This window comes from Euwallacea fornicatus, chromosome 18, assembly GCF_040115645.1.
Source record: "Euwallacea fornicatus isolate EFF26 chromosome 18, ASM4011564v1, whole genome shotgun sequence".
NCBI classification, from domain to species: domain Eukaryota; kingdom Metazoa; phylum Arthropoda; class Insecta; order Coleoptera; family Curculionidae; genus Euwallacea; species Euwallacea fornicatus.
Genome location: NC_089558.1, coordinates 2450082 through 2475843, shown reverse-complemented (window position 1 = coordinate 2475843; position 25762 = coordinate 2450082). Strand labels below are relative to the sequence as shown.

At 37.4% G+C, this 25762-nt stretch overlaps 2 protein-coding genes and 1 long non-coding RNA gene across 6 annotated transcripts; 1 reads left to right on the top strand and 2 right to left on the bottom strand.

Moving 5' to 3' along the window:
- Nucleotides 1-202: 202 nt before the first annotated feature.
- LOC136344881 (uncharacterized) lies at nucleotides 203-7602 on the bottom strand. 2 transcript variants are annotated; one of them, XR_010733047.1, is made up of 4 exons: nucleotides 7175-7307; nucleotides 7060-7125; nucleotides 3436-5341; nucleotides 203-2894 (listed from the first exon to the last, which is right to left on the bottom strand). It is a non-coding gene; the product is annotated as an uncharacterized lncRNA (long non-coding RNA). The 2 variants fall into 2 exon arrangements; XR_010733048.1 differs by lacking the exons at nucleotides 7060-7125; nucleotides 7175-7307 and adding an exon at nucleotides 7465-7602.
- On the top strand, nucleotides 2779-23106 carry ACC (acetyl-CoA carboxylase). 2 transcript variants are annotated; one of them, XM_066292748.1, is made up of 38 exons: nucleotides 2779-2916; nucleotides 3893-3931; nucleotides 4121-4265; nucleotides 11723-11843; nucleotides 12618-12866; nucleotides 12929-13109; nucleotides 13165-13367; nucleotides 13418-13627; nucleotides 13684-14017; nucleotides 14072-14331; nucleotides 14388-14663; nucleotides 14908-15017; nucleotides 15153-15454; nucleotides 15507-15649; nucleotides 15709-15989; nucleotides 16089-16266; nucleotides 16325-16464; nucleotides 16756-16969; nucleotides 17025-17184; nucleotides 17251-17427; nucleotides 17481-17612; nucleotides 17690-17971; nucleotides 18132-18251; nucleotides 18394-18613; nucleotides 18671-19080; nucleotides 19192-19325; nucleotides 19378-19699; nucleotides 20095-20230; nucleotides 20288-20406; nucleotides 20463-20598; nucleotides 20662-20792; nucleotides 20849-20962; nucleotides 21012-21125; nucleotides 21211-21535; nucleotides 21590-21773; nucleotides 21842-22012; nucleotides 22111-22254; nucleotides 22304-23106. In XM_066292748.1, the coding sequence occupies exons 1-38, from the start codon at nucleotides 2811-2813 to the stop codon at nucleotides 22421-22423; spliced, it is 7143 nt and encodes a 2380-aa protein (XP_066148845.1). In that variant the 5' UTR covers nucleotides 2779-2810; the 3' UTR covers nucleotides 22424-23106. The 2 variants fall into 2 exon arrangements, with proteins under 2 accessions (XP_066148845.1, XP_066148844.1); XM_066292747.1 differs by lacking the exons at nucleotides 2779-2916; nucleotides 3893-3931; nucleotides 4121-4265 and adding an exon at nucleotides 7707-8587.
- A 118-nt stretch (nucleotides 23107-23224) lies between these two features.
- On the bottom strand, nucleotides 23225-25705 carry Zip102B (Zinc/iron regulated transporter-related protein 102B). 2 transcript variants are annotated; one of them, XM_066292755.1, is made up of 7 exons: nucleotides 24959-25389; nucleotides 24688-24763; nucleotides 24489-24631; nucleotides 24333-24432; nucleotides 24159-24279; nucleotides 23738-24109; nucleotides 23225-23679 (listed from the first exon to the last, which is right to left on the bottom strand). In XM_066292755.1, exons 1-6 carry the CDS (start codon nucleotides 25055-25057, stop codon nucleotides 23764-23766), a joined length of 885 nt encoding a protein of 294 aa, XP_066148852.1. In that variant the 5' UTR covers nucleotides 25058-25389; the 3' UTR covers nucleotides 23225-23679; nucleotides 23738-23763. The 2 variants fall into 2 exon arrangements, with proteins under 2 accessions (XP_066148852.1, XP_066148853.1); XM_066292756.1 differs by lacking the exon at nucleotides 24959-25389 and adding an exon at nucleotides 25443-25705 and having other exon boundaries at nucleotides 23225-24109.
- Nucleotides 25706-25762: the final 57 nt, after the last annotated feature.

The following is a 25762-nucleotide window of genomic DNA, read 5'->3' as shown; positions in this document are numbered from 1 at the left end:
TTACAGGAAAAATCGATGATCAATAGTTTCTAGTGACTTAATTGGGTGAGTTGCTGAATTAAATATTAAAGGTTGCAATCGTTCATCGATTAGCCACTGCCACATGACTATAGAGTCATAGAGGCCCAAAGCATTCTATCATCTAGTAGGTTATTGAATAGGAAGTGGGACCACTAAAATGCGAATAACTGTAGAATCTGGATTTCTTATAATTATTTATTCACAGTTTATTACAGCAACATATAAATCATTAATACAATTATTATGTCTTTTCAATTGCTACTAGTTTTAAATAATTATCACCTTTAAGTGGCACTCTTTGCTAACGCAGCTCAATTGTGAATGCCCAAGGGCTAATAAAGTGAAAGGCCTATAGAACATGGTATAACAATAACTAAAAAAGTAAAGCTAAATTTGAACACTCAACATTTGATTTGGTTTTAGTGTCAGTTCTAAATATCGACTTTGTATTCACAGTTAACGACAAAAATTAGTTTTAACATTTTTAGGGAAGGAATTTTATTGCATCTCTAAAAAATCTCACATTTTAATTTATATGTGTTTAATATTTGAATTTTTATTTACAGTCCCATATAAATTAACAAATACCATTTTTGTCTTTTTCTTCTAAATATCTTTTGATATATTTCTATAACATACTTAGCTGTTGGAGCATTGTTAAGAATAGCGTTTTATTTAAATATTTCATACATCTATTTTCTTATTTTAACACTTAGAGAACTGTCCTTATCCCATCAGGTTTTATTTACCCCCACTGAATCATTTTTGTATTTTTTGGGAATGGCTTTTTCTTTTGCATTGTTTGTCACTTCAATAAAATTATTGAAAAGAGTGTTTTAAAAAATGTTTATTTCACATATTGTAGACAAGTGGTGGCTTCCTTCACAATTATACTTCAACTTACCAAAGCAATATCCCAGAGGTTAGCAGTAGCTTCGTGGAATCTCTTTGGTTATCTGTCACTCAACTGTAGCCTGAAACATATTTTTGAAACGAAATCGTCATACTCAAAACTCACGTAGGAGTAATTTGAAGTTTGTAAATCAGTAACTGAGAGATGATTTCTAATTTTCTGGTTGAAAAAAATTCTTCATTACCCTGTTTGGTTAAATTCCTTTGTTTTTACTTTATAATACTCAATACTATTATGTCGGTAACACCCTGTATATTATATCGTTTGAAGGTTCTCTGCTTTCTTTTGGTAATATCTGTTTCATAATTCCTATTTCAATTTCTACTGGTTTTAGAAATATTGATTATTTAAGACCTTGATAACACTTCCGTTACAGATGGATCCACAAAAAACAAAAATTTTGCAGTGTTTCAAAAAGGCCCATGCATTGATCCCATATAGGAAAAGTGGATTTACCTTATGTATGGTGGCTTAAATTTAATGCTTTTTCAGTTAGACCTAAATCTGCCTAATATGCATATATGTATTTAAATCAAACACCTAGTATAGTAAATGTTATTTTGTATACCGTCTTTAAACGAGATGTTACTTTGGAATTTTTGCCAAATGTAGCCGTGGATCGCCAATGACATTTACCATCACGTCATGAAACAATTGTACATCATGTCAAACATTTGAAGACCAAACAAAAAACGACGGCATCAACTTCCGAACGGAGCTTAATGTTCTTTTGGTATTTCTGCTGAAGGTGACTCTGAACTACTATAATGATCTAAAATAATTGATTATTCACATACGCATCCCATTGAAGATCTCCAGATCTCGCTAAAATCATATTCGAAATTCCATCTCTGAATTGAAAATGAAAAGTAGATTATTAATACAAGAATTAAAGATTTCGTGTGATGTTCTATGTAATGGATGGTAATGGAAGTATAATGAATATTTAAACACTTAATTTAAAATACTAATCCACATTCAGGATTGTTTTATATATCCTTGTCTATGAGTGTGTGTTACATATGGAGTATCTGCTTCGTGAAATTTTCCCTCGAATGTAACTCGTGTATCCAAATGTCTAGACAATTTTAGACCAATTAGATGCAATTCAATTAAAAAAAACTGTGAATTTATTATGTTGGTACAGAACCTTTGTTACTATCTACTTACTGAGGATAATTCATATCCCAAATCCCCAAGTTGTTATTGGTGTACATTGCTCCTCACTATTAAGCAATGTTATTAATGGCATATCGGAAGATCCATGTCTGACGCGTGATGGATACACTTCACAACACAACTAAATTTATCAAATTATACAGGGTCCACCAAATTCGTGCCAGTTGTTGCATTTAAGTGGCAGTTCTGAAATTGACGGAAGTAGCGCATGATCACGCGTAATTTTGTCATGATCACTATCGTTGTCACTATCGCTGACAAGGCATTAAAATGCGATAGCGTAAACCATTATTTATGGCGTATTATACGTGGTACAGGCAGTACCTATTAGATCCCTAAAAAACGTAAGAGCATAGGTAACTCACACGTATGGTTGATTAAAAGCGCTTATCACCCTTTTCGTAGTAACATTGTAAGTGATGCGTTCAGTGCAACACATAGGTGAAAGTGACCATCACCACTGTTGCCAGTGACTTCTTAATTGTTTAAATAACCCAACAAAACATTCTAATCGCCAAGAAAAAAGGTTTTAAGCTTACACATGGGTATTCCATGTAAATCACGCCAAGGTTATCTCTTATTCAATTTAGAGATATGTTTATTATAAGTTGGTGCTCAATTTTTAAGTTAGTCCGACCAGAACGCTTAAACCGAGTTGCTCGGTTTCTATTCCAGTGATACTTAAATCTCTGGTTTAATGTTATTCGTGTTACTTGCCTTCGCTGCTTTTACCACTATTACCACAGCCATTTTGTATGGTATTTGCGAACTGATTCTTAGTCTAAAGAACAAGAATTACTCGAGTGAGTATTGAAAATTAGTCTAGAAGATATGTAATGCGCTGCATTGATGGATAATGGCTCGTTTTACTCTCTGTCCTATCTTTCTCTCCCTCTCTCTCTCTCTCTGTCCTATCTTTCTCTCTCTCTCTCTCTCTCTCTCTCTCTCTGTGAGTGACAAATTTCAAAATTTTGAAATAATCCTCGTTTGGAAGAAGTGTCAAAACTAGAATGGGATGGTACCACATAGTTTGCTCAACCTGGAATCGTTTAATGACCTCACTTTGCTAAAACATAAATAACGTAAAAATTTAAGAGTTATTTTTATGAGAATTATGAAATATAGCTATAGGACCTGCTATATAATAAATGTCTGAAATATCGAGAGTATTTAAAAATAGACGGAAATTTCCGTAAAGGATTTCTATTTGAAAAAATCGATTTTATGGTGATACATTTTTAACCCAGCCCATGTAACTCGAAAACCTTCCCTAATGTGCCGCCATTGACCGCAGACATGTCTACTAAATTTTATCAACTCACTGTAAATTGATTTAGGATAATAGCCTGGAATTACTTGAGAAAATTCACTCTTATAATAATCTCTTCATTATTGTCATGTTTTTTTCAGTCATTAAGCTGGGATTATCAATAATTCACACCTCTATTTCGAGATAATTGTGTAGATTACCTCTCAAGCTGTTTACATAACAATTTAATCGTAATAGGTACTCAGTATCACTGAAAATGCGTAATCTAAATTGTTATTACATCAACCCACGAGTGCTTGCCCCTTTGACCCAAGAATAGTGTCGCATGTAGGAATTAAACATTCTGATATTTGCATAAGGTCAAAAATGAAAAGAGCAAATCAAAGTCAATGTGTCCTCATGTGTCGATCAGTCTTTCTATTTTGAAACAGCTGTCACAGCTACAAGGGCGCTGTTAGTATTTTTTCATTGTTAATTACTGAGTAAAAAATTTAAGGTATTTTTTCCAGGAGCGATTGTGGAAGGTTCTGTCAACAGCCCTCAAGACGGTAAGCTTCTTAATGATACAAACGAAGAGAATTTAAATCAAAATGACCGATGAACAACCTGTGGGGAACGGAATAGACAATAAAGAGCATACGCACTGGATTGTGGGTAAGTCAGGCATGTCTGTTATGCCCATAAGTCCAGTGTTTTGAGGTGGATTTTTACATTTTTATGAGCCCGTTTTTGTACAGGGGATGAATCGTATGATGATTTTCCGGAGAATGGGGATGATGTGGATCACATGCCGCCTCCCTCCCGATCAGTGGGGCAGGGCGGATTGGGAGGGCTTTCCGCTCTGGAACAGGCTGTCTTGTTGGAGAGAAGAAAGAGATTGAAGTACGTAGAATTTTTTTTGTGGTGATATTGAGGAATACTGATGCCCTGAATCTTAATTATTATGTGTCTTACTGGCCATGATATAGGCTATTGGCACAATAAGTTATAGGTACTCAGTGCCAGATTTAAATATCCTTGTATTTAATATTATGTGCGACGTTACACTTTGATTTGATTATGTCAAAGCTGTGAGGCTGGCAACGAATTTTCTGTAATGAATATGAGTCAAGTACTTTTTTCAATGTGGTTGGTGAATTGGCCATTGTTTAATACACTTTTAAGTATCACCGATTTATATAAGGTGAAGAACATTCGTGTGGGTCTGTATATACAGAAGTCAGACATAGAATCCAATTTAGTATAATAAAATCTGCATGTTTCTTGTGCATTTTTGGCCCGAATATAAATATTTCGCTCTGATATTTTGCAGTTGCATACGCTGCAGTACGCCAAAATGTCCAGAATTTTGTTTTTAAATGAGCATTCTTTTCGATGTGTGCATGTTATTGATTCGTATTTAAGCTAGTGGGGTATTTGAATCATTGAGAGAAAATTGTATAAGTAAAGCTCGTTTAGTTTATTTAAATAAAATGTTGTAAATTTGTGTACACTTTGCAACACCAAATTGTCCAGATTTTCAAAATTACATTGTTTTGTAAAAAACAACTGTTTTTGTCGCTATCATGTCTGTGCGTAGAAACTGCTCCGTACCTTCTCATAGCAAAATTTTTGTTGAAAACTAGGTCACCTACTCATGATGTGTACGAGCTACTCTTCTTGCAAACTTACGTTAAGGCCCTGTCACACTCCACCTGTTTCTGCTTCTCTTGAACTTTAAAGGGCCTATTGACCTATATTTTTTGGCTCTTGTTACCTACGCTAATCGAATAGTAAACAACAGGAAAGTTACATGAATGAAATCTAAACAAGCGAAGCCACTCCGTTTAATTTGCGCCAATCCAATGGCGTTGCCCTGCTGGCCTCCTGATCGTACGAGGCCGCGTCACTCGTCGCGACATACTCGCAGTGAATCGATTCCTGCTTGTTTTCCTGGTCTGCTGCAAGTCCATTATAACCTTTAATTTTTAAAGTCGTTAGTTTCCGATAAAAAGTAAAGTGCCACTAAACTAGTGCAGTTTTTCGCATATGTCTTGAAGGGGCTTGTTGGAATTTTGTAGTTTTTAGGGGGCGTCAAAGTGTTGTTTTAGTAGTATCACCGGTAATAGTCTGGTTGTGTTGTATAATGCGTTTTTCTTCTTTTATTTAAATTAGTTTTAGGCTCACTCATCACACAAATAGTTTATTAAGATGGTTTGAGTAACACACTTGCACCGCAGTGAATATAGAAAGTTTTTCACATGGGAGAAATTGCGTTGAATCTCCCTTCGATTTGCTTTTATGTTCCCTCATTTCGAACGACTTGAAAGGGGTAGGGATGACGCTTTCACCTCAGCTTATTAGAAGATCTTTGGGTGATGATTACGCTTTTGATTGTCTTCCGTTATAAGGCCAAAAGTTTAACTTTAAGAATAAATTTACAGGCGTGACAGTTAAACAAATTTTTGAGTATACAGACGGGTCTCAGTATAATTTGCTTCATCATAAATTATAATTTTATATCTCGCGAGAACTTTTTGCAATAGTGTCCCAATGAAAATGCCGTCTAAAGCTGTGACTTTCCACGATTAATGCTCGACGTTTTCCTTGAGGCATCATGCTATACAGGATTGTTTAAAGATAGCGCGTAAATTTGCTATATTGAAGAGCCACTTCTGGGTCCTTTAATCTCATTTCACTGCTGGGCATTATAGTCAGATATTTTAATGCTCTTTACCTGCTCAGTTTTAATTTGTATCATCAGTGAACTACGACCCTGCCATTTTCGACCCGTTTCGGCTATACCTAATCAATTTTTAATTAACAGAGATCTTTGATGCGCACTAATACCACTGAAAAGCCTTGAAAGCACGGTTTCAAATCACATCTATCACATCTGATCGATAATATCTAAATAAAATCACATCTAGTTCGACATGACAATAATTTATTCAAAAATGATTTGACCAAAAAATTCTTATTGGAAGCAGGTTGTTAAAAAAGAGTAGAATCTTGAAAAAACCTTGAAGTCTTAATTGTTCATACAGGGAACTTTAGGAGGAAGATCCCGTATTAAGTTTTAAGCAAGTTTGTTTGGACGCTTTGTGGAAAATGTATAGGGAGATAAAAGTTGATGACCAAACCTTTGAAAACAAATTTAATAACATTAATTGTTTACTTTTATTGCAAAAGATGATTTTTGATGACGCGTTATGTCCTGTCCAACTTCGTTAGAATACCAACAACAAATCGATTATATGTATACTAAGAATATCTTTTCGAAATTATTCTTTCGTAGCCCTTCAGGTTTCAAGTAAAGCCCCCACGAGTCTTGGTCAATACGAACTTTTTGCATCAAATGAGTTACAGCAGAATACACTGAATAAATATTGAGGTCAACTTCTCCCGAAACACCCTGTATATCATAAAACTTAATTCGGGTTTAGAAGACCTCATTAGCACCGTTATTTGTCAATCAGCCTTCCATACAAGATGTGTTCTGGGTAAGTTTTTGATTTTCCGTATACAAATGTGGCGATTGAAAAGCAGGAATCAAAAAACAATTGAAGGGTATCGGAAAAAAACAAGGTATGTCCTTCGGACAAGTTTTCAAGCTGGATGAAAAACACACTAGGACAATACCTGTTTTTCCCCATCTTGCAATTTAAATTTTTAATAATAACTCAGCACATTCTACCTTTTTTCCGGCGATAACCTGCGTGTATATCAAATCGATTGTTCTCTATAAGATAGCGTCGATAGCCTGAAAAGTAACGAAATGTGACAATTCTTGTTTTTTTGCCCATACCCACCAATTTTAAAGTTGAACAATGAGGACCCAATTCGGTTTATGAGCCATTTCAATAAGACACATGGCAGTAGATCGACATTTTAATTAGTGTCCATTAGGTATTTTATCGAAACTTCACCTTTGCCTCATGTGACATAAACACCCAACCATTAAACATTAATCGCCCACGTGACTTCGCATTATAGAACACAGCTGGTGGACGTGCATTAAAAACGTTAGGAAACATAGGAATTAGCGTGTTATTGGATGTCCTTATGTTCAATTGAACTGCGTTGTTACCCAGCAAATTACCTCTGAATTCTAGGCGGAGTTGAACCATTGCGGCCCTCAGATGTTACCACAGACCCCCGGGCCAGTGCCTTTTTTGATTTTAAGTAGGTCGACTTAAAGCTGTACATTTTGAGGCCGCACGAGATTGCAAATTGTCACAGAAATTATGAGAAATTAGGAATTTTTAATGAATGAGCGTCATTTTTACCGATCTCGACGTCCACATTGAAGCAACACTTTGACGCATTTACTATAACCTCCACAAAAAATTAAGAAATATTTGTTTACAAGTCCAAAATCCGCTAATTACCATTTAACGACTGGTGACGGAAAAATAATCGAAGGAACCCGTTCGCATTACTTGATATTCCAGTCTACAGACGCCAACGTAAGTCGCGCTTATGAACGACGTTACCGATAAGATTCTCTGGTTCTTCAGTTTCTTGTTTAGTTTCTTTAAACGCGTCAGCAAGTTAGTGCTTCAGTACAACAGCTTCCTAGCTGTCGAGGAGTATAAGGGAACTAGGAACAAACCGAAGGGAGAAAGATCCGCCGAAATTGAGGGCGAAGGTGCTTCGGATGCGGGCTCTCACTCCGTGAGGCCTGCCAGTCTTCCGTTTGTCCCCAAAAGAGGAAAGAACTTTAAGAACGCCGCTGCGAAGCAGAGCAGAAATAAAACCAACTTGTTGGATATAGTGGACAAAACTTGGGAATTAGCTGGCGGGGAGGAGCTCGGAAGCCCTGCTCCGAGGAAACTGGATGACACCCAAATTAATGAGCAAGTCATATCTCTCCAAGTACTGCCCCCTGCCGCATTGATCTCTTCGATGGATGAAAACAAGAATTTGCCGACGAGTGTGAATATCTCCCAAAATCAGAACTCACAGGATAACTTTCCAGACCAAAACCCCGCGGCATTTACTCCCACATTCACGTTTTATCCTCCCCAAATGATGAACAACCAGAAGTTCCTAGGGAGGAAAAACAGCAAGAGGTTCGTCATTGGGGATGGAGAGGATGAGCTGCCCTCTCCGATACCTCCAGATGTGACTATAACGGAGAGCCCTAATATGGAGCAACGAAGGGCAGAGTGGATGAATCAAGATAATGGAGGCAAGTTGTTGGTGCCCACTAAAGGACTTAAGTAAGTTGGTTGTTTTGATTGGTGAAAGAGTTGGTTATTTTTATAGAAAACAAAAACACATATGCTAATCAATACGAGTATGTTGGTTTTTGTAGAGGTTGGGTCCAGTCATTGCAGACGCTTTTTTATGATCAAGTTACTCTTTGATGCACTGTAGAGGTGTAGGGCGGGGTGGCAAGGGTGGAATTGCTAAAATGAAATACTCGAGGGTCTTAATCGTAGCTTCGTCCAGTATAAAGTCAATTATAACGTTCACTGAGTAATCTGTATTCTCGCACTAAATCCTGTTGTAATACTCATCACGATTGCCCTCTTGACTCCCGTTTCTTGTTATGGTCATGTCTCTTCTCTCCATTTTCAGCTCCTTCATTGTGGTTATCTTCACTATCATCTTTGTCTTATTCAAGAGAAAGGTCGACCGGTGTTACGCAAGACAAACTATTTTTACACATAATACTCCTTGACATTATAATTTAAACAAAATCAATACTTAATCTATTGATTTTCGAGTTAACGTAGTGTTTGGGAAAAAAGTGTGCAAAGGATATTTTAGGTATAGTTTAATAATGCCGGATTGTTTGTGTGCGCAATATTTACGCAAAATGACCACCTATAATAGTTGAACCATATCCCCTTAGCCCTGACGCTTCCATATGGATTTTACTGGTCCATTTGAGGGCATACGTGTGTGTCTAATAGTGCTCCTTGCAAAACATGCGAAATTCTGCGTGAGCTCTTTTTGGGCTTTTAACAACAGACTGAAACTTCTCAAGACTTTGAAGGTTTCTGTACCGAGAACGGTGTGGATCATATCAAAGTTTCACCGCATCATCCGAAATAAAAGGGGTTGGCCGGGCCCATAATGTCCTCACATGGGAACAATTTGATTGGCGACGAGAAATTTCTGAGCAGCTGAAAGAACGATGCTGTTGCTTCTATGGAACAATCTGACCTACATCAGTTGAGTGCGGAACATTTTGGTCACAACTTCCCTGCCGGGCACCGATGGACCGCGTGAAGAAGACGTCGGAGGATCCACAAGGAAGTCTTCGCTGATGAGGGTACCTCTTTGCAGGTTATCGACGGAATTTATTTGTTGAAATTGTTGGTGGATGATGATGTGTAGTAACGCCACTTGTCCTTCATCCTTAATCAAATCCGGTGAGAGGAAGAATTACTTGATCACCGTAAAGTTTAATTTTATCATATACAGGGTGCGGCAGTCGATGTCGCTCTAGTATTTCCTCGGATTATTTTCCTCTTTTCTATGGAGATTTTGCCATAAGAAGGGCGATGTAATAACACTTGGGGAGCGGAGCGTTTTGGCCCTGTTTTTTTGGCTAAATGACATTGTTGCGTTCTTTTCTGTGGTGATTTTTTATAGGATTCGTCCTTATACACTTGCCGAGCCCCACTATTTTCACGTCGCCTTCAAATGACGTTTGCTCGTTCAGCTAATTATTGTTTCAACTTTTGATGTGTGTTTGATGTTATTTCTATATTTTTAATTAACTTTATTTACTCAAAGCGTCTTCGCACTTCAGGAGTAATTGATATTACGTGACGCATGAATTCCTGTTATTATTGGCAGATACTTTGAAACTGTGTGATATCGGTCTGAGTGTGCAAATATTATTGCTGCAACGCGGTTTCCTGTTATTTCCGAAGAAAATTTTATGCGTAATCCATCTAAAAGGAGAAGAACGTTGCTCAAGCGAGCGTTTCTCGATGGAAACAAACCGAAAATTCGTCACTTCCATGAATTTAATGAATCTAATCAGCCCTACATGCGTCAATTCTAATCCTTCCATACGACAAACACAATCAAGGTTGTTCACGAGAATATACGCGTAAGAAGTCAATTTCCCAAAATATATACATGATCCGATTAAAATTATAATTGCAAAAACGCTACCGCGGCCGATATTAATGAGTGATAAATTATGAGCACTTGTCGGGTACTTACAACTATTGTTAATGTACAGGGTGTCCCTGTTTCTGCAATGGTGACGTTGGAATCGTTTATTTTTGATGTTCTTCGAAATTGCCGAATCTGTGAGCTCCCCTCATCACTATATCAGTGAAATACATTCGAAGACTATTCTGACCCTTATCGAAATCCTCTCCGCTGCAGTATGTTTTTAACCAGTGAACAGTAAAATGATATATTTCTCGCGGATTTTTAACAAAGTCGCTTATCCCACTAACAAATACAATGCGAACAAATATAAACGGGTTTTGGCCTGTTTGGAGCGGTACGTAACACTGATCTGTTTTATACTTTTTTTTATCACACCTGAAGACACTCGGTACCCGGCTCAATACCAAGAAGCCAAATTGCAGCCTTGAGGAGGTATAATCGAAAGTTTCCCCTGAAACCTTTGAATAGGTACTCCCAAAACAACCGCCGATTCCGATTGCTTCGAACCACAGTTTTTGTTGATATTCTGCTGACTAACGCGTAACTCATAGGAATAAATAGTAAGGCAATCAAAATTCATGAGGAGTTTCGGGCTTGAAGTGCGTTTGCATTCTAGTGCTACATAAAACACGAGCGTATTCGATAACAGTTTGTTGGGATTTAGTCAAGACGGGAGGTCAAGGCTGCAATTAACAAATTAACCGCAACCACTTTCTCTTATCTTCGTCGAAAATCCAAAGTTCGCGGCGATATTCCAGTCGGAATCACCTCCCTATCATGCTTTCACACTTCGCGATTCTGTTCGTGCAGCGATTTTACTACTTTTAGGGGTTTCAAACCAATATTATGCGAAATCAGTGCAGGAACATACGAATTTCTCGGTAAAAGTGTATGTAGTGTTGCCTAAGTAGAATGGCTGGGGAGTGGTGGCTGTTGAGCGGGGAGTGGGGGGCTTTGGCGGCAATTCAAAATAATATGAATGACATGTTTAGGAAAATTCATTGCAAAAGGTTAGAACTTTTGTCAATTTTTCATAAAAATTGTGTTGATTGGGGTATAATTCTCTTATGCCGAATAGTATTTTCACATTTAACTTAATTCTAATCGAAAGAGGAGAAAACTTTCGTCAGAAATTACAGGAGTTGAACTGAGGCAAATTTTTCCTTAAATGTTTAGTGTCTTTTAAGGGTATTTAATATTCTCATTGCTTTCAGGCCTTCTATGTCGCAGGGCACTGTAATGCTCCAGAACAATCGACACCAAGAAAAGGATTTTACTGTGGCTACTCCTGAGGAATTCGTCAAACGTTTTAACGGGACTAAAGTTATCAATAAGGTAAATAATAGCAAATTCATCTTGCAATTAAATAATCAATAGTCGGATTTAAATATGTAACAGAGATTGAAATCATGTCCCATTTAGATACATCATTCTTCAAATATTCTTCAAGTGTGGTCAGTGGAATTTTCACGGGACTTTATCTCTGTCCCCCTGTGTTGTATGTTTCAAATGCTGGTAAACTTGTGAGAGGCCTGGTCCTGCCAATTGGAGAGTAGAACGTTTCCTAGGCATGAAATCAAAATGGCGTGCAACGTAGATTCTTTATATACAAAGTTAAAGAATTGCGTACTTTTAATGTAATCTCTTGGGAAAGTTCTCCCCCCTGTGCACAATCAAGACTCTGGGGTGCCATTCTGTTTCGTATACTTTGAACGTCGATAAACTCATAAGGGGCCGATTTTGCAAGCCACAGTAGAACGTGTGGACGAAGGAGAAATGCTATCAAAATTGTGTTTTAACTCAGGTCCTTCATGTATAAAAGTAAAAAGTCCGCCATTTTAACGTAATTTTTTGAGAGCCTTCTTCTACCCATGCGCAATAACGAATCTGGTTTGTCACTCTGCTTCGTATATTCGAGTTAAACAATATTTTATGGGCAAAAATATGAGTTATCAGTTTTGATACTTATTAGTTCACGCTGCTTCTCGAATTAAAGGACAGGAACCTACATGATTCACTGGGATGCTTTTGAATATAGTCTCGGGTCCATTTACTACCTGACACGACCGCAGTTAAATGGCAGTCCGTAAAATTGTAATTATTTTCTAGGTTTTGATAGCCAACAACGGCATTGCCGCTGTAAAATGCATGAGATCAGTACGCAGATGGTCTTACGAGATGTTCAAAAACGAGAGGGCTGTCAGGTTCGTTGTGATGGTGACTCCAGAAGATCTGAAAGCGAACGCTGAATACATCAAAATGGCTGACCACTATGTCCCGGTACCCGGTGGAACCAACAACAACAACTATGCCAATGTGGAGCTTATTGTCGATATTGCAGTGAGACTACAAGTGCAGGTAAATGACTATATGATCATAGATTTCATTTAAATTTTTAAAATTATCAAAATTTTCTCCAGGCTGTGTGGGCTGGCTGGGGTCATGCATCCGAAAATCCAAAACTACCGGAACTCCTTCACAAAAATGGAATCATCTTCATAGGTCCTTCAGAAAAGGCCATGTGGGCTTTGGGCGATAAAATCGCCTCCTCTATTGTAGCCCAAACAGCGGATGTTCCAACGTTACCATGGTCAGGAGGAGGTACTTAATCATTACAAATCCTAATGAGGAAGATAAACAAAAATATTATCTTCAGGTCTTAAGGCACAATATTCGGGCAAGAAAATAAAAATATCATCGGAATTATTCGCCAAAGGGTGCGTCGCAACTGTCGAAGAAGGCCTCACTGCAGCGCATAAAATAGGGTTTCCAGTAATGATAAAGGCCTCAGAGGGTGGAGGTGGGAAAGGTATAAGGAAGGTGGAATATTCCGATGATTTTGCTGCTGCATTCAGACAGGTCAGATTCAAATCTTCACGTTTAAACATTAATAAGCGAATGTAAAACAGGTACAAACTGAAATTCCTGGGTCTCCAATATTTGTAATGAAACTTGCAAAAGGAGCTAGGCATTTGGAAGTGCAATTGCTAGCCGACAACTACGGAAATGCCATTTCCTTGTTTGGCAGAGACTGTTCAATTCAAAGAAGACATCAAAAAATTATCGAGGAAGCTCCGGCTTCTATTGCCAGTCCAGATGTGTTTGAGGAAATGGAGAGAGTATGATGATGCGTAATTTCGGCGTTTTTAAGGTTTACTGAGAAATAATGTTTTAGGCAGCAGTTCGATTAGCCAAAATGGTCGGCTACGTTTCTGCAGGAACCGTGGAGTACCTTTACGAAACTTCCGGAAATTACTACTTCTTGGAGTTAAATCCGAGGCTTCAAGTGGAACATCCGTGCACTGAAATGGTATCCGATGTGAACTTGCCCGCTGCCCAATTGCAGATTGCCATGGGCTTGCCACTGCATTACATCAAAGATATTCGATTATTGTACGGTGAATCCCCGTGGGGCACTACGGAGATTGATTTTGATTTACCGAGGCATAAACCTCAGCCATGGGGACATGTTATTGCTGCGAGAATTACTTCTGAAAATCCCGATGAAGGTTTTTCGTTCAATTAGTTGTAATATTTCTTTTAATTTAATTTAACGTTTTTAGGTTTTAAGCCAAGTTCTGGTACTGTGCAGGAACTGAACTTCAGGTCATCCAAGAATGTTTGGGGATATTTCTCAGTCGCCGCTTCAGGGGGTTTACACGAATTCGCAGATTCTCAATTCGGACATTGCTTCTCATGGGGTGAAAACAGGGAGCAGGCTAGGGAGAATTTGGTTATTGCCCTTAAAGAACTGTCTATTAGGGGGGACTTTAGGACTACCGTGGAATATTTGATTACTTTGTTGGAGACCAACGATTTTCAGGTAAGTTTCATTAGAAATTCAAAAATCTAATGGTATAATTTTCATTTTTATTCTAGGAAAATACTATAGACACTGCGTGGTTAGATATCTTGATTTCCGAAAAAGTTCAATCTGAAAAACCAGATGTGATGTTAGCAGTGGTCTGTGGAGCTTTACATATTGCCGATAAAACCATCGAAACTGCATTCCTAGATTTTATCATTTCACTGGAAAAGGGGCAAATTCAGGCTTCAAACACTTTAACAAACGTGGTTGACGTCGAGTTAATTAACAGTGGCAATAAGTATAAGGTCCAAGCCACAAAGAGTGGACCTAATACGTATTTCCTGCAGGTAGGAGCAGTTGTTTCTGATACGAACGTATTATCATCGATGTTTTATGGATTTTGTACCTTGCATACAAGCATAGTCAGAATTTACTAAAGTGTTTAGAGTTACCAGAATTAAAATGTCTATAACTGATTTCATAATAATTACATGTGCATCATAAAAGCCCTTTTCTGCATGCTGCAGCGTGCTAAGTGCCATTTTTGCATGTTTAATAAAAAAGTTTCCTAATTTCACGGGTATTTTTCAGATGAACGGCAGCTTTAAAGAAATCGAAGTTCATCGGCTTAACGACAGTGGTATACTGCTTTCAATTGATGGTTCATCGTTTACCACATACATGAAAGAAGAAGTAGACAGGTAAAAAAATGTCCAAGTTACTCTATATGTTACAAGATAGGTAAATAGATTTAAATAGCTTTTATTATATTAACATTATCAAAAAATATCAAAGCAGAACTAATAATCGATTGCATCATTCAACTTTCTCCTTAGATATCGCATAGTCATTGGCAATCAAACCTGCATTTTTGAAAAAGAAAACGACCCTACAATACTCCGATCTCCATCTGCGGGAAAACTCATCGGATTCCTAGTCGAGGATGGAGGACACGTGAACAAAGGACAAACTTACGCTGAAATAGAAGTGATGAAGATGGTGATGACTTTGACTTCGGCTGAGGCCGGAATCGTGACTTATGCCAAACGACCTGGGGCTGTTTTGGAGGGAGGTTCGGTGTTGGCCACTTTAGAATTAGATGACCCCAATTTGGTAACAAAAACTGTTGCGTATAAAGGTAAGATAGTGTTATTCTTTATTGAATTACCTTTATTTAGTTTAACTTCTAGGTCCATTCCCCGAAATGGATACTTCAATCCAAGGAGCTCCAGAGAAGCTCAACCATATCCATAACAATTACAAATACATGCTAGAAAATACTCTTGCTGGTTATTGCCTTCCCGATCCCTATAATGTACCAAGGCTAAGAGAGGTAGAAGTCCTAGAAAATTCCCATCAATACTTCACAAACTTAAATCTCCTTAAACTTAGGTGATTGAAAAATTTATGTCCTCTCTGCGAGATCCAAGTTTACCACTGCTAGAGCTGCAAGAAGTTATGGCTTCAATTTCGGGGCGTATTCCTATTGCTGTAGAGAAGAAAATCAGGCGGTTGATGTCTTTATATGAAAGAAATATAACTTCAGTGTTGGCACAGTTTCCGAGCCAACAAATTGCTTCGGTAATTGATAGTCACGCTGCCATGTTAAATAAACGTGCTGATCGGGACGGGTTTTTTTTGGCTACTGAAGGAATTGTGCAGTTAGTTCAGAGGTATGTTTACTATTTAAACGAAGGAAATATTAGGGAAAACTTTTACTAATCACTTTATCATTATCTGGTCAAAACCTTATATGTATGTTTTTTTCTTAGGTATCGAAATGGCATCAGGGGACGGATGAAGGTTGCAGTTCAAGATTTATTAAAGCAGTACTATGATGTAGAAAACCAGTTCCAGCACGGGTCTTACGACAAGTGCGTTTCAGTGTTAAGAGAAAAGCATAAAGATGACATGAAAATTGTTTCTGCTACAATATTTTCTCACTCTCAGGTATATCAGTAGGAATTATTATACTTAGTGATTATAAACCATCTTAATCTTCCTTTAGGTTGCCAAAAAAAACTTGCTGGTTACAATGCTTGTCGATCACCTGTGGGCGAACGAGCCGGGACTGACCGACGAATTGGCACCCGCATTGACTGAACTTACGTCGTTAAACAAAAGTGAACATTCTAGGGTTGCTTTGCGGTAAGTTTTGTCCTGTTTGAAAACCAAAAAAAGGAAATTTTTTCTATCCTAAATCAACGAAGTCAAAATTTCTATAGGAATGAGAATAAAATGGTTCTCTATATGTATGTCTGGTTGCCTATTCACAATCAATTTTCCAAGTTCTGTAAGAAGTTGTACGAGGAGAGTCGCGAAAGGGAGAAATTTCTAAATAAATCAAATAGTTATACTCATCGTTTTTATGTAATATATAACGAACATTTCGATTCAAATTTCAACTTGTGAGAAGATGAAATTTTCGATAATTTTTAGAGCACGACAAGTCTTAATTGCGGCCCATCAACCCGCGTATGAGTTACGCCACAACCAAATGGAAAGCATCTTTTTATCGGCAGTGGATATGTACGGCCACGAATTCCATCCGGAAAATCTGCAAAAACTAATCGTTTCTGAAACATCTATTTACGATATTTTACACGACTTTTTTTTCCATTCCAACAAGTCCGTATCAAGTGCGGCTTTAGAAGTGAGTAATACACCTGCTTAAAATTTTTAAAATTGTAACGTCCTTGTTTATGTAGGTTTATGTTCGAAGGGCCTATACTAGCTATGATATAATCACTCTGCAACATTTGGAACTGAGTGGTGAGATTCCCGTGGTTCATTTTCAATTCCTGTTACCTCCTAGCCATCCCAATAGATTGTCTAGGCTTTTGTCTAACAACAGCGTTCAAGATACCGGTAAATTGATCTAATTATTACCTAAAGGAATCCCGAGAATTTCATTGAATTTTTTTATCGCTTCAGATGATATGCTCGTAGAGCAACCGATTGTAGTAGATACATTCCAAAGAACAGGCTGCATGGCGGCATTCGAGAATGTACACCAGTTCGAAGAATATGCGGACGAAATTTTAGACCTTATTGAAGATTTTTCTAATCCTGCCGCTATAAGCGCAAGAGATTTGAATGCAGTTGAATCAGGTATATTAGTTTTCTAATATTTAATATAATTTATTAATTATCTTCATAATTAGGATCTGAATCGCGTAAAAACTCTACTTCAATAAACGTGAGTTTATCAGTAGATGGTCCTAGAGTGCCCCAAAGCGACGAGAATGTAATTTTAGAGCCTGTGCATATATTACATGTGGGCATTAAGGATGATGGTAATTATAAACAAATAATTTAATTTTCAGTTGTTGTTGCCAGTTCTTAAAATGTTACTTATTAGAAGTTTCTTCAGGTGATAAAGACGACTCCACCATGAGCAAACTCTTCCTCAGCTTCTGCATCAAGCATAAAGAAGAGCTTTTGTCAAGGAAAATAAGGAGAATAACTTTCAGCCCTTTGAAGCACAAGCAGTTCCCTAAATTCTTTACATACAGGGCACGAGATAGTTTCACGGAGGATAAAATTTATCGACATTTGGAGCCAGCGGCAGCGTTCCAATTAGAACTTAGCAGGATGAGGGCCTATAATTTGGAGGCTTTACCGACATCAAATCAAAAGATGCATTTGTATTTAGGTCAGTTCACCCCAAGATATTGTAGTCATTTTCAGTAAATTTTTCCTAGAAAAGCAATTGTTAGTGTTAGTTTAACGCTAAGATCCGAAATTTTTATTTGATTCAATAAGTTGCGTAGTTTGGTCATTTTGTGTAATATTGATTTCTCTCGCTTTTTTAGGAAAAGCGAAAGTACCTCCTGGCAAGGAAGTAACTGACTATAGATTCTTTATTAGGAGCATTATTAGGCATTCAGATCTTATTACGAAGGAGGCTTCGTTTGAGTATCTACAAAATGAAGGTGAGAAAATCATATTTGTATGTCATGCAACATACAAAATTACTGCAGTATTACAATGCATAAATGTAGTCTATGGACTGTTGTTTCATCTTATATAATGAATCAATCTGAACACGAACACTTTCTATATTTATATGTCTAGGTGAAAGGGTGCTCTTAGAAGCAATGGACGAACTGGAAGTAGCATTTTCCCACCCCCAATCCAAACGAACCGACTGCAATCATATATTTCTCAATTTTATACCAACTGTGATAATGGACCCTGCCAAAATCGAGGAGGCCGTAACAAACACTGTCTTGCGTTATGGTCCCCGTTTGTGGAAGCTCCGAGTATTGCAGGCTGAAATTAAAGTTTTAATCAGGTTCATTAAATCAGTCTCATACTTGTAAATGGATATCTTTACATTTCACTTTTCTAGGCCATCACCCAATGCTCCTACAACTCCCATTCGCCTTTGTCTAGCCAATGACAGCGGCTATTACTTGGATATTAACATGTACACGGAAGTAGTAGATTCTGAATCCGGGGAAATACGGTTCCAGGCCTACGGCAAGAAGCAGGGCCCCATGCATGGGCTTCCAATTTCCACTCCGTATTTGGCCAAAGATTACCTTCAACTAAAGAGATTCCAAGCGCAAAGCAACGGCACCACTTACGTGTATGATTATCCTGAAATGTTCAGGCAGATGGTAGATTTACAGTGGAAGCAATACAGCCAGCAATTTATATCTGAGTCAATAGATATTCCGGATAAGTTTATGGACTTTGTAGAGTTGGTTTTGGATGTGGAAACTGAGACGAGGCTCACGGAGCAAAAAAGAGTAGCAGGTATGTTTTATCAAGCTTCAATTTGTCAGTAAAATATGACTAAAAAATCCCCGCATCTTTCTTCGAAAGACATTCATTTCTGAAACACTTTTTGAAGCTCATTATTTTTAGGAGAGAACAACGTTGGAATGGTGGCCTGGAAACTCACCCTTTACACTCCAGAATATCCAGACGGTCGTGATATTATAGTGATTTCCAATGACATTACTTACAACATTGGATCTTTCGGTCCCCGAGAGGACAAGGTAATTTTCAGGATGTATTATTGGGAATGTTTTGTGCATAAAAAGTTTTAAGGTGTACGGCCTGGCATCGGAATTAGCGAGAAAGCTGAAAATTCCTCGAATATACATATCCGTAAATTCGGGAGCTCGAATCGGTTTAGCTGAGGAAGTTAAAGCTCTGTATAAAATTGCGTGGGAGGATCCTAATGATCCGGAAAAAGGGTTTAAATATTTGTATTTAACCCCAGAGGACTATGCGAAAATAAGTGCTGTTAATTCTGTGAGAGCAGAACTGATAGATGATGAGGGCGAATCTCGTTATCGAATTACGGATATTATAGGGAAAGACGATGGTTTGGGAGTAGAGAATCTGAAATATGCTGGAATGATTGCAGGTAATTAATTACATGTACTTTATAATTAAAGAAATATAGATTTGCCTGAAGTACAATCAATTTCACAAGAGAAAGATCAATCTGAAACATATGAGTACCTTGCTGAAAGTGATTATTGGTGTATATACATATGAAGCATCATTTTCTATATCAGCGTAACTTAGGCAGGGAGGCTCTAGCCCAGAACGCCGTTTGCGCTTCTATTAGACAAACGATATATACGCTCGCGACACAATCTTCATCCATTTGGTACAATTTTGGCACGGTTTATGCACAATTAGAGAGCAATATAATAAATACAACCAAAAGTATATATTACCATCGATCACGAGAACAAGGCGGAAATATATATAAAATCAAATTTTAATTATAAATCCCCATCATTTATATTTCAGGTGAAACTTCATCTGCATACAACGAAATAGTAACCATTTCAATGGTTAGTTGTAGAGCCATTGGAATCGGTTCTTATCTACTCAGATTGGGTCAGCGTGTCATACAAATAGAAAATTCTTACATCGTGTTAACAGGGTAAGGAAGTTTTCGAAAACCTTAAATAAAGCAGTTAATCTATATTCTCATTAACAGGTATAACGCTTTAAACAAAGTATTAGGCAAAGAAGTATACGCATCAAACAATCAGTTAGGAGGGGTTCAGATTATGTTCAACAACGGAGTCTCACATAAAACCGAACAAAGCGATTTAGGTATATTTCTACTAATTTATGTGGTGTGATGTTCGAAAGTCGAGTTCATATTCCAGATGGTATTTACACTATATTGAAGTGGCTATCTTATGTGCCAAAGGACAAATTGTCATCTCTGCCAATTATTAAAACTAGTGATCCTGTTGATAGAGAAATTGACTATGTTCCTACGAAAACTCCTTATGACCCTAGGTAAGATAAAGTGTGATATTACGCACCTTTTCAATAACTTAATGTATAATTTGCACAATCAAGGTGGATGTTGGAAGGCCGAGAATCTTCCAGTGACCCCTCAGTGTGGGAATCCGGATTTTTCGACCACGGCTCGTGGACTGAAATTCTGCGCCCTTGGGCTCAAACTGTAGTAACCGGTCGTGCCAAACTAGGTACTTTAAGCTACTAATTATTCTCCTTAAATCTTTCAAGACTCATTATTTTTCAGGTGGCATTCCTGTAGGTGTAATAGCAGTGGAGACTAGGACTGTGGAACTGAACTTACCAGCCGATCCTGCCAACCCAGATTCAGAGGCCAAGACTGTATCTCAAGCTGGGCAAGGTACTAATTTCCCTCTCATTTAAAACTAAACTAAATCAGTATTTTTCAGTTTGGTTCCCGGATTCAGCCTACAAAACTGCTCAAGCTATTCAAGATTTTTCTAAGGAAGATCTGCCCCTGTTCATTTTCGCAAATTGGAGAGGTTTTAGTGGCGGCATGAAAGGTGATTTTTTGAAACTTATGATGAATGACACCCTGTGTACCGATCGATATTTCAAAGAGTATATTATATTTGTTTTAAATTGTAGATATGTATGAGGAAATTCTGAAATTCGGAGCCTATATTGTGGACGGTTTGAGACAGTACAAGCAACCAGTTATAGTGTACCTACCCCCTAACTCGGAGTTAAGAGGGGGTGCTTGGGCTGTAGTGGATCCTACTATTAATTCTAGGTATATGGAAATGTACTCTGATCCTACCGCGAGGGGAGGAGTGTTGGAGCCGGAGGGAATAGTTGAGGTTAAATATAAAAAAAGAGATCTGCTCAAAACGATGCATAGGTTAGACTCATTACTAAAGGAATTAGATGAAAAAGTGAAGGTTGTTCAGGCGGCTCTACCAGTGCGGGAAAGGTACTGAAAGTCAAAGTTAGATATTGATATTATAACGTTTATTTATGATAATAGATCTTCGAGTATAACCCCGATTCAGCCCACTCCAGAACGAGAAAAGCCGAAAGAATTGAGGGATTTAGAATCTAAAATAAAAGAGAGGGAAAGCGAGCTTTTATCAATGTATCATCAGGTATCCATCCACTTTGCTGATCTGCATGACACACCCGAACGGATGTTGGAGAAAGGAACGATATCGGTATGTTTTTAGCAAAAATTGCTGCTAATACGAGCAAAACCTGAGTTGCGGCAAACGAACTTTTACAGGAAATCGTTACGTGGAAGAAAGCAAGACATCACTTCTTCTGGAGACTGAGAAGACTACTGCTTCAAGACAGAGTTTTGAAAGCCCTCCTTGATGCTCAACCAGAAATCGGTTTAGGTCAAGGAGAATCGATGCTTAGACGGTGGTTTGTAGAGGACAAAGGTGCAGCGGAGGTAAGTTAAACAAGTATTAAGCAATATCACCTTATGACCCTTGAAACTGTCTAAAGGGTTATTTAAATAATCTACGTAATTTATAATAATATTATTAGGGATATAAATGGGACAAAAATGAGGTGGTAGTGAACTGGATCGAAGACCAACTGAGCAAACCCCCGCACAAATCGATCATCAGTCATAATATCCATGCCGTAAAAAAAGATGCCGGTTTAAGCCAAATAAAAGACCTTATAGAGGTAAGTTTTCTGTTTCTCATAGGAAAAACTCTATAATTTATTTTTTCAGGAGTGTCCTGACATGACTCTAGATGCAATCGACGTAATTATTGAGAAGCTGAACGATAATCAAAAAGCGGAAGTCATAAGGAAACTATCACAGTTAGGTTCTTTAGAAAATGTCGATTAATTTTTTCAATCGACGAAAACCAGGCCTTAAAGCTATTAGGCTCGGTTTGTCAAACTTCTGGCAAATTTGTTAGCAAGATGATTTGCACGAATGTGGGGAAATCCTTTCGATTTCGTGATTTCTACGGAAATTATCTTGTTGGCAAAATTATCAAGAATTTGAACAACTGGACCTTAGGCAATTCGGTGCTTTCAATTAGACATGGCAGGTAAATGTAACCCTTAACTCGGGAATTGAAGCCCGAAATCTCGATGATATTCTATAGTGTAAGTCCAAGTACAAACGCAAAATGAGGTGTTCGATTTGCTAACATGACATAGTTCTGTAGGTGTACTAAAATAATTTCAATCTTCAAAATTCTGTTCAAGAATCTGTGTATTTTGTTATCAAATATTTTAAAATTTCCCGATGGCAAAGCCTAAGGGACATTTTTCTTTTATAAAGTATAACGCAAGGACCACGTACCCGGTGCATTTGATAAATTACTCATTTTAAAGGCAGCTGTCCTTATACAGTTTTCTTGTAAATCATTTTTATACCGAGGGTTTAGATTAGAGTGTATAAATTTCTCTTTTTTTGTTAATATTTATTAACTATTCAAATTAGTGCAAAAGGCTGTTACTATTCCATGTTGTTATCTTTTTATTGTTAGATATTATTTTCAATAAAAAAAAATCATAGGAGGTTTGCTTCTACTTACCAAGAAAGAGTAAAGAGTTTGAAAAATGCGTCCAAAACGCATTATACAAAGGGACAGACAGTTGTGGTGTTTAATAAAAATAATAATGCGGTTTTGCAACCTTAGAAACAAAAAATAGATATATTCACAGTATCAGACTCTTCCAATAAAGATGATACTTTTATACTTAATCAAAATAGATACATAATTACGTCTGATTTCATAATCAGTTCAACTGGATTCTCTTTTTCTAATAAAAAATATTGCAAAATAATTTTAAAAATCTAAAAAAAATAATCATAATTTGGCAACGAGGCCCATTATTTTAACAGCTACGTCACACAATTTGCTGTCTAATTATTCGAAAACGGAAGAACGATGCCTTGTTGCCATTTTCAGGATTTTACTTTTCTCAGGGATTTATCAACATTCTTATAAAAAATTCCCTGAATAAAATCATGAGATTGAACAATTGCGCCATATTAGTTATTCAAAGATTTCCATTCCTGAAGCCCATTGGTTCTTACATGGTATTTTACCTTCAAAAACATTAACTTACCTACATTGATCATCTTACCTATTCCCAAATAAAGCAGAATGTATAAGAAACAATCGTAAATTAAACTAATACGTACATATTTTATTCTTTGACGATTATAATCTAATGATGGTGACCAAGGGTTAGTAGCAAAGGACACAGACACCCCACTACCAAACACACCAGTTCTTTTGGCCTAAGCGCGGCAGAATGCGTTTGTGTTTTTCCTTCCTCCAAATTCTGAGGTACTTTTGTGTATTGACCCTTTTGGAAATTCTGAGTGAGATCTGCGAGGACGTGGACCGTGGCCACGTACAGGAACGTTCCTGCCGAAAATAACATCGCGATTCCTGTGGCGTTGAAAGAGGTCAGAGTTTCCTTTTGTTTCTGCCCTATCCCAAAGTATGTTAGTAGAGTCAAGACTGGCGCGGCCAGTGAAAATATTAACAGATGCTTTCTAATTCTATTCCTGCAAAAGAATTTTTTTCATGACGGATGATTAGAATTAAAACACGCACCGTTCGATGCCTTCATGTATTAACACCGTAACCAATCCGAAGGCTGCCGGAGCTTTATGCAACATAATAGCTAAAAATACTATTATTTCTACTTCTGCGTGACTGGTAGTTGCAGCGGCACCTAAAAGATCTCTACTAAAACGCTTCAAGAAAAACAAATTCTTAATTACCAACCTAGAGCAACGCCGTCTGCTGCTGCGTGAACTACTAGTCCCACTGTTGTAGTTATATTTCTCTCTGAGGGACTAAGATTTTCGTTTTTGCTCTGAGTTATCTATTGAGTGAACAAAACCATGAAAAAGTTACTAAGTGATATTGTACTGCATCTACCTGATCCACTACTAACATAAATATAAAACCAACTACTAAACTAACGCCTATCACAGATAATGGATCACTTGAATCCTGAGAATTGGCAGATTCATTGTGGGCATGGGTGGGTACAGGTTGTTCAGAGATCATCGATCTGACCCCTGATTGTGATTAAATTAATTAATTTGTGCTGTATATGCATGATTCGATGAATTACCTTCAGGGATTATTACTGCCAGTGCAGTGCCTACAAGAAGTCCTGCTCCAAACAGTATGATTTTTTTCAGTTTTTCCTGGAAAAAAAAATTATTTAGGGAAAAATTTAAAAAAAAAACGGCAATAAAACTCAATATCCGCTTTTTGGTAAATACATAGTGCTATTTTCTGTAAACCTTTATGGAAGTAAATATAATCATAAAAGGTAACATAACCATGAAAGGTAATAGTTGCAAACCAAATGCTAACACAGGTATTTATTAGATTATTACCTCTTCAAACCTATACACAAGAGGCAAATAGCCTGCCCCTAGAGCTCCTGCAAGCATAGCAAAAGCCCAACAATAGATGTTAAAAGCAGCAAACCACATTTTTAATTATTATCAAATTCTCACTACTGGCACCTATGTGAGTGAGACCTATATGCAAGATGTTCAGCCAAGCACAATTATTTTAACAAACATAAATTCCAAAGGGTATTTTGATAAACTTCCAATACCCAAATATTTATGTTTAAAAGAAAATGCTGACTGCTACATATTCAGGTTCCTTAAGCATATCTGGTTGTCCGGGAATAAAGATTTCGACGATTACGTTAATCTACTTTCACTTTAGTTGGCTGATTGATTAAAGAATTCTATAATATTCGACAGCATATGTCTCAGGGTTGAGTTCCAAGAAAACCTTGGTTTATTTATTAATTTACATCAAGTGGGGATTTTTTTCGCTCGGGAAGGGATTTAATAATATACTTACCTCGGAGAAACTGAAAAATAACGGAATAGAACCGGCTATGTAGGACGCTACCAGCATAACGAGGGCGAGTAACACCAAAATTGGCATTTCCTCCATAATCGATCCTTGTAAATCTCTGGAGAAAAGAGTTTAGATTCTTTTCACATTATTTTATACAGTAAACGAATACGAAATCAGGCATTTTTTAATAACTTGTGTTGGGGTTTCAAACTATTCCACGTAAACAAATAATTTGGTGCAGTTTCACATTTTTGACATTTGACATAACCTCACTTTTAGTTTTTTCTTTATTTTGACAGTTCTCCTTTTGGGATTGTTTG